The 12838-nt window shown below is 37.1% G+C and overlaps 1 protein-coding gene across 5 annotated transcripts in view; it reads right to left on the reverse strand.

The window, feature by feature from the left end:
- Nucleotides 1-299: 299 nt before the first annotated feature.
- Cct6b (chaperonin containing TCP1 subunit 6B) overlaps nucleotides 300-12838 on the reverse strand; it is a 58105-nt gene continuing 45566 nt past the window's right edge. For 2 of the 5 annotated variants that reach the window (XM_010641374.2, XM_010641370.2), the window contains exon 14: nucleotides 11827-12751. In XM_010641374.2, coding sequence (XP_010639676.1) covers nucleotides 12679-12751 — 73 coding nt within the window. In that variant the 3' untranslated portion in view covers nucleotides 11827-12678. Of the gene's footprint in view, nucleotides 1985-4892; nucleotides 5198-11826; nucleotides 12752-12838 lie in introns of those variants that run through there. The other 3 variants (XM_010641371.3, XM_010641373.2, XM_010641372.2) reach the window with 3 other exon arrangements.

Below are 12838 nucleotides of genomic sequence, written 5' to 3' on the forward strand. Positions count from 1 at the left end.
AGTTAGGGTAACAGGAACACTCCCCAAATCCAAGTTTTCAGATACCAACCAAGGACCGAATTTGCAAGTAGATCATTTGAAAGACAGAAGCTGGGCAGCTATGACTCTTTTCCACACACTTGTATTTAAAACAAAACAAAACAAAACACAACAAAACAAAACAAAACAAAAAAAAACTCAGAAAGGAGATGACATTTAACACAATAGAATTGAATGCTAATATTGGAATTTGAGTCATGGAGATAAGAAGGTTTTTCAAGACATTCTTGGTACCTTGAAAATCCCTTATGTATGGGTAAGGTAAAGCTTGCATATCTAGAAAGTTTAATTTAAAATGACAGAAAGGGGCTCTGAGTTCTTGGCATACAGTGCTTAGACAGAAGTATTTCCCCTACCCTGTAAGGAAAAATGACTTTCCAGGCCTTGTATTTTGCCAGGGACTTAGACCCCCGCCACTACTCAAGGTTCAGCAGTCACAGTTCTGGGGCAGAGCTTGAGAGAATGACAAAGGGAAAGGCAGGGAAGCAAACATTCAACACTCCTAGCACACTCTCCAACTCCATCCTATTTTGCAACCAAAGCAGCATTAATTCTATTCCTTCACCTCTAGAGCCAGAAGCTTGCAGGTTTATTGTTACTAATTGATTTTGCTCTATTTAGATTAAAAACTGTGCAGCCAACCCTTCTCTGACACACATGATTGATGATAATAAAGACAATAATAGCTAAACAGCACAGAGAGTGGACCGAGCAGTGTATGAAGCAATTTATCGTACATATTAACTTATCTCATCAATCCTGTAACATAGGCATATTATTTTTACAGAAAGGGGGATGAGGAGACTGAGGTTAAGTAACTGGCCTCAGGTCATAGAGAGAATTCACAGCAGAGACAATAAGACCCCCTCATACACACACCTGCCCAATGTATTATGGTTCCAGAGCCACCTGCTCAGACACTCCACAAAGACAGCTTCACGACTCAGAGGGTTTCCGGTACTGTCCTCCCCAGAGGATATCCCACTAGATTCTCCAGTCTGGATTAGGGTGTAGGGCAGAAAAGAGTACTTCTGAGGCTGAAGTTTAGGGAAGACAAAGAACTGAGCCATCCAAATACTGACACACGTACAAATGGTCAGCATCTAAAGTTAGCTTTCTTCAGAGATAACATCTTCCATAAGACATATGAAAATGCAGGGGCATTTTGGGCTGTCACCAGGAATGGAAGGTACTAATGGCCTTCTACAATCAAGATTGATGAATGGTGACTCCCATATAGCAACAGCATTCCTGCTAACAAACACTGCCCTCATATACAGCTCCAGGGCTGCAGAAGAAAGCTTCAGAGGCTCACCTTGAGATTTTGTGAAGCACATGCCAAGCAAGCATATGGCCCAAACCTTTTTCTGAAACCCTGCATCTGCAGTTATCTCCAAAGCATGGACAGGAGCTAGATTCAGGCCCACAGGCTATCTGCCCAACAAGACACTTGGTTCCATCCTGGTCCAAGGAGCGAGCAGACACAGGGCTATGCCAACCGAGTCTCGGACTAAGCAATTGGAACATGTTGAGAAAATCTCAGAAGGAAGAAAACTGTGGTCATTGCTCACTGTGACTGTTATTAGCTCAGTTCTGTACTGTGAAGGACTCTGCTGGACATGGAGAAGATAGTAAATCATGGCAATGGGAAAATTATTCTTATTATCTGTGGGCTGCAGGGAAGTTCCAGCACCCTTGTACTTCTTTTTGCTCTCTGAACCCAACCCTAATATCCCTAAGGAAAGTCTCCTTTTTAAAGAAGGGCTAACATTTATAATACAGCTAAAGACCAGGGTACTCAGGAATCACAATCAACTTCATAAATTGCTTAGAAGCATATGTTTTTTACTGAAGCCAACCAAAACACTTATTGTCCAGTTTCCCATCTTTGTCATTTTCCTTTACAGGTGCTCCTCAACTTTTGATGGGGTTATCTTCTGATAACCTGTCATAAGTTGAAAATAACATAAGTGAAGAACATTTAATATACCTAGCAAACATCACAGCACAGCAACTCTGTACACAGTGGAGTACAGGTGACTGGGCGGATGGCTGGGAGCTGTGGCTGCCTAGTGCTGTCTGTCATGGCCTGTCAGTATCATACTGCATATCACTAGCCTGGGAAAATATCAAAATTAAAAATTCAAAGTACTATTTCTACTGAACGCATACCACTCCTCTACAATCTTAAAGTCGAAAATCGAAAGTTGAGCCATCATATGTCAGGAACCATCTGTACAGCCTACACATTTGCCCAGGGAAAGTATGACTGAAGATTAAATCTAATTCATGGGGCACTTGATTTCCTCATTGGTAATCTTTAAGACCTCAAACTAGAATAGGATAAAGAAAGCAAGGCTATTTGCACAGTCACTGGGGATGCCCTTAATGATGGTATCGTTGTTCCCCTAGATCTCTTTGACAATTATATAGGCAGCTGTAAAGGAAGAGTGAATGGATTGTAACAAGGCCTTAATATCTATAGATATTAAACTGAATTATGTTCAAGAGCCAAGCCCCTGGGAGAGCAGTGGTACTGTGGGAGGCTGGGAGCGTAGTAATGTATGACTATGAGACAGGATCAAAACATAAAGCAATAGTGATGGCACCAATAAAGTGATAGCAAAGAAATAGTTATTGTTATGGGGAGGACTGTTAAAGAAGATAGGTAGAAACAAACAGTTAGGAGAATGGCAGACAGGGGGATAACGATTCTTGGCTCATGATACTTTAACTGAAACCAGGAGATTTATGAAACGATCTTAGGATAAAGTCTTTTTTCATATTTAAAGGAACCGTCATGAATTTTTATGTACTTACAAATTGGACACACGCCAAAAGATAGAAAAATTAAACAATTTGCATTACAAATAGATGGGTCTGGCAGTTCTAGCACATAACAGATTTGCTAATGGGGCCTACCCTCCACCTTACCCCCAATTTATAAACAAAAAACACTAGAGAAAAAAGATGGCTCATAATGAGATACCATTTCACACCTATTAAGATGGATATTATCAAAAACTAACAACTGTTGGCAAAGTTACAGAAAAATTTAGAACTCCTGCACATTACTGATGGGTATGTAAAATGTATGGCAACTTCCCCAAAAATTAAAACTAGTTACCATATGATCCATCAATTACAATTGTAGGTAAAAATTTAAAGAAGTAGAAACAGGGAACTTGCTCTGTTCAGGGATGCTACAAGAAACTGAAGCCCAAAGTCTTTAAAAAAAAAAAAAAAAAAAGTAAAAACAGATCCCATGCATTGTAAATTGCCTATGAGAGTACAAACTCTTTTGTATAATCCCTGTGGAGAGGAATTTGGAAAGATTTGTCAAAATAACAAAGCACGTGCTAGCAGAAAACAATGGCATAACATTTGCAAAGTGCTGACAGAAAACAATGGGTAACTTGGAATCCTTCACCCAGATAATTCACTATAATAGGAAGAAAGATCTTCTGAGAGAAGTGAAACTTAGAGTATTACTGCCAAACCTAAACTAAAAGGATTAAGTACATATAGAGGAGAAAGAAGAAATCCCTCCCCCCCAAAAAAAAAGTAGTGAGCAAAGAAATGAATAAACATGGAAAATCTAAACAGGAACTAACTTTATAAAACAAAAATAATTATTATGACTAATTTAGGAGATTTAAAAAGAAGATGAAACTAAATATTAGTAGGGACACGTCAAACAAGGGAGAGCTGGGGTCATAGCTTAGTGGTAAATTACTTCCCTAGTATGTGCAATGTCCTGAGCTCAATCCCCAACAGAGGGTGGGAGGGGGACTTGTATTTTTTAATATTTTAAGATTTTTTAGGGAGGAGTAGAGAGTAAATGACTATGATAAGTAAGCAGGTTAATTTTTTGAAATTAATCCTATGGTAATAAAAATAGGATATATCATTTCAAACCAGCAGAGGGGAAAAACACACAATTTGATCCAACAGAAAGTAGTAAAAGGAAAGCAAGTATTAAAAAATGGTAAACAGAATACATCACAATTGTAGGGTAGAAGTAAAGTCAATATAATAATAATCATAAAAATTAAACTCACCAGTTAAAAGACAGTGTCCAATTAAATTTTTTTGAGATAAAGTCTTGCTTATATAGTTGTGGGCCTCCACATTTGGCTTAATTTTTTTTTTAAATAATAAAACCTGATTTTGGGAAACTGGAACAGAAGGATCACAAGTTTAAGGCCAGCCTGGGCAACTTAGTGACTTAGCATGACCCTGTCTCAAAAAATTTAAAAAGGGCTGGGGTTGTAGCTCAATGCAAAGGCTCTGAGTTCAATGCCCAGCACCACATAACTGCAATGAAAGAAGAGCAACAACCATGAGACCACCAATCTGTACAGTGCACAGCACAAAGAGACAGAATTCTAAGAGTGCCGGGCATGGTGGCGCACACCTGTAGTCCCAGCACTCAGGAGGCTGAGGCAGGAGGATCACTGTGAGTTCAAGGCTAGCCTGGACTACACAGCAAGACCCTGTTTAAAAAAAAACAAGAGTCCAGAGTCCTAGTGATATAGGGAGAAGAGATGGAACTCCCCTTCTAGATATCTGAAACATGAGTTTGTAGTCTCTAAAATCAAAGAATGAATTTTAGGAACAACAGAGGTTAAGAGTAGGAAAAATGTATTGAGAGAAAGCTTCTGTCTAAGAGAGACAGAAGAGACTGAAAAGTGGGTTGCCTGCCCATCCCACTTCTCAAAGATGTTTTATAAAGCAAAGCCATGTGGTGAATTGGGTACAAAGTGCAACAAAACTATAAGACCCAGTGGAAAATTACAAGGTGGGCCTGAGGTGAGGCAAAACCATGACCAACCTTATGTACAGTCGCCCAGGTAATATTGATTAAATGGGGATCAAATGGGGGAGCAAGTCATTAGCAAGTTTACAAGGGTTTTCAATAAGAGTGGGGGTCAGGGATATTTCCTGGGCAGGCTGGGTTAAGACCTTGGCCCCCTACCCAGGTGATTGATACCTATTTGAAATACCAATCAATGCTGTTCTAGGAGCATCAGGCATCAGATTTGACAGGGAAGAAGCCATCCAGGGAAGTGCAGAGAGTTAGGGCTGCCAAGATGGTAGAACATGGAGTGCAGAATCTAAGTGGTGGGTAGTATTTGTCGTACAATTCTTTTGACTTCTATAAAAAAAAAAAAAAAAAAAAAAAAGAAAGAAAGATTTGAAATTTTTCATTATAAAATTTTGGATGACAAAGAAATCATCTTGGGAGTGGATTCTTCAGCACCAGAGGTTTCAGCAGACACCACATGGAGCAGAGATGGAGCACCAGCCCCGCCCACCCAAACTACTGACCCACAAGCCTGTGAATCCAGGGTTTGAGATAACAGAAATCCTCTAAGTAAACCTCCCTGACTGTCAGTCAATAATAAGTAAATAATAATAAAATAATAGCCGGGCATGGTGGAGCACGCCTGTAATCCCAGCACTCGGGAGGGTGAGGCAGGAGGATCGCTGTGAGTTCGAGACCAGCCTGGGCTACATAGTGAGTTCCAGGTCATTCTCAACTATATAGTGAGACCCTGTCTCAAAAAACCAAAAAAATAAAATAAAATAATAAAATAATGACAACGATGATGATGTTGATGATATCTACAAATAGGTTGCTTTTCTTTTTTCTTTTCTTTTTTTTTCAGAGGGATCTAACTCAGGACCTTGCTCTTTTGAGGCAGGTGCTGTGCTACTGAGCTAAATCCTGGGCCCATTTAGGCTGCTTTTAGAGACATAATACAACAGAGAAAGTAAAGGGATGAGAAAAGGTTTACTAGAAAAATAGTATCCCTTCCCCGACACCTACACCAAAATTGAACTAGCATGGCCAGAGTAATGTAAAGCAAGATGAAGAAAAAAAAAACCTTCAATGAGGAAAGCATCATTTCATAAAGAATTTCTATAAAAATATAAATTATCAAAACAGACCAAAAATGCTAGGAAATCTGAGACCTAAAACAATGAAGAAAATTGAATCCGTAATTTAAAAATCTAGGGATCGCATTTAAAAAACAGTCTCAGGTCAGTCATTGTGGCATATGCTTGTAATTACAGCATTCTGGGCTGCTGAGGCAGAAAGATCACAAGTTTGACCCTTGATCCCAAATAAAAAATAAAAGTGTTTGGGCTGTAGTCCAATGCAAAAGCCCTAGGTTCAATCCCCAGTACTGCAGAAAATAAAAGTATACAAAATTTTAATTTAAAAAAAATACTAGACCCAGACAAAGGTGTCAAAAAACAGATCACACTTTATCTTACTGCCTCAAACTGTTCCAAAGAAAAGAAAAAGAGGAATAACTCCACAACTCATTTTATGAGGGTAATACATCACCAACAGCAGGACAGCAGGACAGCAAAATTATAGGCCAATACTGCTATGGACACATTGTAAACCCTAAATATTAGCATTGGGTCCAGCAATGTGTACAAAGTTAATATCATATTTCACCAAATCTAAAACATTGTTGATTTTTAAATGCACCACTAATTTTAAACTAAGAAAAATATTGTCACTTCAACTATGACATAATGCCTTCTTATCACTTATACATTTTATTCTTACTGAAGGAGCTTTTTAAATTTATACAGAGCTTTATCATATATCATTCTTATGCATCTGTAACAAGAAAAGCATAAGCAAAATAAATAAGGTAAGATACTCTTGCCAGGTATTAGTTCAGTGGTTCTGCTGCCTGACTCATAAGTGCAAAGCAAAGACTGAGTTTAATCCCCAGTACCAAAAAAAAAAAAAAAGATACTCTTAAAACTTCACATTCAGACAGTCTGTCTTCTAAATTATTGTTCATCTCAGAGTTTTTTGTTTGTTTGTTTGTTTGTTTGTTTTGGTACCAGGGATCGAACTCGGGCCCTTGCACTTGCTGGTGGAACCACTGAGTCAAATCCCCAGCCCTCAGAGTTTTTGATAATCATTCTTGCCAGTGCAAGGTGGTATTGCATTTCATTTCATGAAAGTCTATTATTATCTCTGATATTTTCTTCTAAGACATTGACACAAAAAGTTTAGATGCTAAAGTTTTTTTTGTTGTTGTTGTTTTGTTTTTTGGTACCAGGAAATGAACTCGGGTCCTTGCGCTTGCAAGGCAGGCCACCGAACCACTGAGCTAAATCCCAGGCCCTAGATGCTAAACTTTTAATTTACCAGAAGATGACAACAGAAAGGTTTCAAACAATTAAGACTCATATTCCTAAGACCTCTACACTGAAAACTACAGCACTCTGAAAAAAGAGATCAAAGAGGATATAAGAAAATGGAAAGATATCCCCTGCTCCTGGGTAGGAAGAATCAACATAGTGAAAACGGCCATACTACCAAAACTGCTATACAGATTCAATGCAATGCCAATTGAAATTCCAACACTATATTTCACAGAACTAGAAAAAAAAGAATCCAAAAATTCATTTGGAACCAGAAGAGACCTAGAACAGCAAAAGCCATCCTAGGCAACAGAGACATGGCAGCAGGAATAACAATTCCCAATTTGAAACTATACTACAAAGCCACTGTGATAAAAAACAGCATGGTACTGGAAAAGAAAGAGACCTGAGGATCAATGGAACAGATTGGAAGACACAAAAACAACTCCAGATGCACTCAGCTACATCATCTTTGACAAAGGAGCTGACCATCCCCACTGGAGGAGAGATAGCCTCTTTAACAAATGGTTTTAGAAAAACTGGATCTCAACCTGCCAAAGATTAAAACTAGACCCTTATCTTTCACCATGCGCTAAATTAAAATCCAAGTGGATTAAAGATCTAAATATTAAAACAGAAACACTAAACTTGCTGGAAATAAGTTAGGCAGAACTCTTGAAGACATTGGCATAGGAAAAGACTTTATGAACAAATCCTCAGTAGCACGGGAGCTAGCACGAAGAATCAACAACTGGGATCTCATCTTATTAAAAAGCTTCTGCACTGCAAAAGAAACCATCAACAGAACTAAGAGACCACCTACAATGTGGGAAAAAAAATTTTACCAGCTGCTCCTCAGACAAAGGACTATTATATGAAGAACTCAAAACTATCAGCCCCCCCCCAAATATAAGGACCCAATTCAAAAATGGGCATCTGAAATGAACAGACATTTCTCAAAGAAAAAGCAGCAAGTAAATATGTGAAAAAATGTTCCACATCACTGGTCATTTGAGAGATGCAGATGAAAACACCACTGAGATTCCACCTCACCCCACAAAGAATGGCTGCTATCAAGAAATCACTGAATAACAAATGTTGGCGCGGTTGTGGGGAGAAAGGAACCCTTCTCCATTGTTGGTGGGAGTGCAGACTGGTGCAACCACTATGGAAGTCAATATGGAGATACCTCAAAGAATTAAGATTAGAGGTTCCATTTGACCCAGCCATCCCTCTTCTGGGTATCTTTCCAAAAGAAGTAAAAGAATCATACCAGAGTGATATGTGCACACCCATGTTTATAGTGGCACAGTTTGTAATAGCTAAAACTTGGAAACAGCCCATTTGCCCATCAGTTGAAGACTGGATAAAGAAGATGTGGTTTTTCTATAAAATGGAAAACTACTCATAAAGAATGAGAAATTAAGATTCATTCATAGGAAAATGCATACATATTGAGGATATACTCCTAAGTGAAACAAGTAAGTCACACATGTGTAAATACCAAAGAGTTTCTCTGGTGTGAATAAACTACAGTAGTACATAAGATCCTAATGAGATAACTGTCATTGTGAAATGGGAAGAAAAGGGCTAAAGGTGTTAGGAAAGTGGGAAGGGTAGGGAAAGGTAATAAGGGAAATAAAAAAATAGGAGAAAATTAAAAAATGAAAATAAAATGTTTGTAAATGGAGAAGAGAGGAGGGGGTGAAGGGAGGGCAGGGACAAGGGGAAAAAATGAGAACCAAGACCTGTCATGTAGGGGTACAAGATCCCAATAATGAATTAGCTGTGCTGTGTGCCTAAAATGTACCAATAAACTCAATGGAAAAAAAAAAGACTCATATTCCTTCCTCAAATGGTCCTTAAATGGTTTTTGTCTAAAACACTAAGGCATGACAAGTGACCAAATTTAGGCAAGAGCAATTAGAAGGTGCCGTGTTCTATAATTTTTTTTTTTTTTTTTTTTTTTTTGGTACCAGGGATTGAACTCCGGACTTGCACTTGTGAGGCAGGTGGCAGAACCACTGAGCTAAGTCCCCGGCCCTGTAAAATATATTCTAATTACAGAAAAGTTAAAATGTGAAAAACAAGCATCTCAGAATCAATGAATCAAGTAGGCTTTATCTCAAAAATGCCAGGATAGTTTAACATTCTAAAGAACTATTAAAGTAGGTCACCACATTAGCAGATTAAAGGAAAACATCCCAATGGATGCAAAAAGCATTTGAAAAATTCAGCCATCATAATTTTAAAAAGAAATCTAGCAGGGCATGGTGGTGCACGTTTATAAGCCCAGCTCTGGAGGCTGAGGCAGGAGAAGCACTGTGAGTTTGAGGCCAGCCTGGGCTACAAAACGAGACCCTGTCTCAAACAACAAAAAATAAAAAATAGACACTGGCAAAAGAGCAACAGAAAGTAGCAGACTTAATCTCACATAGCTACCTGCCAGCCTTTCACAGCAAAGAAAGAGGGGAGTGGAGAAGAGGAAGGAAGGGACCAAGAGAGGAAGGAAATAGAAAAATTCTCTTAAGGCAGGAACAGGATAAAAGATGACTGCTATTATTACTCCTCTATAATAATATACTGAAGGGCTTAGCCAGAACAATAAAATAGGAAAATATTAGAAATAGTACAAGGACTAGAAAAGAAAAACTAAACTGCTGTTATTCTTAGGCAATCGTCAACTTAAATGTTTCAAAATATTCTACAAATTATTGCACTGATAATAGTGTTCAGAAAACGTGTGTAATAAAAGAACCAATATTTTTAAAACTCTATGGAGGAATAATAACACAACAATAATATATGAATAATATATAAACAGATGATAAAATGTATATGAAAGAGGGAAATTTCATGTCCAGAAAGAGCCAAAACAGTTCAGAAGAAAATAAAGAAAAGATGGATACAGGAGACTCATGCTACCAGGTATCAAGAGTCTTTCTGAAATTATAAGAATTAAAACACTATGGTATTAATGTGATGACAGTCTGCTGGAGAAATAGAACAAAATATTTGAACCAGAACCTAATCCAAATAAAGAAGACTTGATCAACCCAATGGAATGCAACAGACTCTCATACATGATAGCAGTGTATCACAAATCAGCGAATGTGTGAATGTTTGGTCAGCACATGGGGAAAAAATAAGAACCACACCACATACTGCACACAAAAGTAAACTCCTAATTAAAGACTTGTATGTGAAAAACAAAAATTTAAAACACATAAAATACACAAAAGTACCTTTCTTATTAAGTAGGAAAGAGCTTCTTAAAATAGGAAAGCATATATATGAGAATATTCATCTCTATATTGTTACATCTCGTACCAATTAGAAGGAAAGAAAGAAAATGGGAAAAATAGAAAATAATATGAACAGGTAATTTTATAAAATTGAAAATGGCCCATAGATTTATGAAAATATGTCCAATTTCAAAGCCAGGCATGATGGTACACACTTGCAATCCCAGCACTTAGGAGGCTAAGGCAAGAGGATTACTCCTAGACTTATAGTGAGTTCAAGACCAGCGTGAGCTATATAGTGAGATGCTATCTCAAAAAAATCGAACCAAATAAAAATAATATATATATGACCTATTTCACTAGTTATTGAGACAACTATCAAGATGAGATATAATTTTATACCCCTCACATTGTCAAAAATTAAACTTAAATATACCAAGATTTGGCACAGTTGTAGAGACATGAGAACTAAATACATCGCAGGGGAAAATATAAACTAGTATAATTAATAAATACAAGATAAAGAGCCCTTAACCCCAGCAACTCTACTCTAGGAAATATGTACAAATAATTTCATCACTGTAGTGTTTAAAATATATAAAAGTAGAAATAATCAAATGATGTAGCAGTGGATAAATCTTAGAATCGTTAAGTGAGAAAGACAGCAAAAGTATATGTGCAGAATGCTACTATTTATACATTTTAGAAACTCATTTTATCTATTTATTTATTTATTTATTTATGTTTTTTGAGACAGGGTCTCACTATGTAGTTGAGACTGATGTGGAACTCACTATGTAGCCCAGGCTGGTCTCGAACTCAGCGATCCTCCTGCCTCAGCCTCCGGAGTGCTGGGATTACAGGCGTGCGCCACAACGCCCGGCTCATTTTAGAAACTCATAAAGAGCATTTTACATTGCCAAAGGTATATGTAAATATACTAAAAGGAAAAAATTCAGTATATTATTCAAAAATTGTCTCTAGGAAAAAGAGTAGGAAAAGCATATAACGAGGAGTGGGCAGAGGGAAATGATACTTTAACACCTGTACTTTTGTATTACCTTTAAAAAAAACCCAAAGTAAACACACCAAAATGTTATTATTTGTTAAAGCTAGGTGGAGAGTACAAAGGTGCTTATTATATTATTACTGTCCTTTTTGTATATTTAAAATATTTCATAATTTAATATTTGACATAGAAAATGTCCAGCAATATGCATAGCATAACCGTTTTAAAAGGTCTGTACTATACAATAAAGCAGACGCTTAAACATGAGATCTTTATTAGTAAACAAAAAAATTTATAAAGAATTACTAAAATAATCATATAAGACAGTTAAGAAATATAATAATTGACTTGTAAAGATGTTGACAATATTATGTGGAAAACAGGCTATAAAATTATAGGTTTTCAACTAAGGCATAAACAAGAAGTAGAGAATTGTACCAAAAAACCCACAAGTTGTAAGTCCAAACAGCACACCTCGATCATAAATGTAAACAGTTGTTAAATGGGTAGGTTGTTAAACAAGGAATATCTGCATGTCTCAGAGTTGATGCTAATAACCTCCACCTTTCCAGAGGAGATTGCCTCTCCATTTAGTCAGAGAGCTATCAGAGCTGTGTGGCCTGAGTTGCTGACTACATATAGAATCATATATACAAAGGAGCCAGGTAAAATATAATAAACTACATCTAAATCACTAGATATAGTAAATCAATATACCCAAAGCAGTATTCACAAAGTGACACCAAACTTATGAGGGGAGAGTGTGGCAGCAAGAAGTTACTTGAGGATTTTTAAGAGAAAAATAAAACATTTTGTCTTACTATATTAATACCCTCTGAAACACTGTAAATTGACTTGGGTGCTCTAAAACCTGTGCTCCACATTTGATTAATTAAAAGTTGCCTAGAAAGCCTAAGAATCATAACAGATTCTATTTTATGAAAATGGCAATAACATGCAATACAGGGTAGGGATTTAGGACTCTAAGGAAAAATAAAAAATATTTTTATGATTATTCCTTTATTCTAAAAATATTTATTTGATCTTTATACCTTGATGAAATATTTTTGAAGCTGTTAAGACCAAAAGATATTAACTGCATTTATTCTGTGAAAAAGTTAAGTCTTGTTCAGGCTATACAACAGCCGTTGGATATGAGCTGTACTAAATCTCGTCTTCCAGAAGAGCTGATTTTGAATTCAGTCACCCTTTGAGTGAAGTCATCCCAGCTCGCATAATTTCATCAACCAAGAGAATGTTGGTGGCAATTACTGTGCTAAGGAAAAAGATGAGAGAGAGTAAAGCCTACTAACCCTTGCTTACCTTTCCACCAGCAATTTTCAGCTATGAAGGGCACTTTTTT

This window comes from Fukomys damarensis, unplaced genomic scaffold (genome assembly GCF_012274545.1).
Source record: "Fukomys damarensis isolate Sample0158 unplaced genomic scaffold, DMR_v1.0_HiC HiC_scaffold_13, whole genome shotgun sequence".
Lineage (NCBI taxonomy): Eukaryota > Metazoa > Chordata > Mammalia > Rodentia > Bathyergidae > Fukomys > Fukomys damarensis.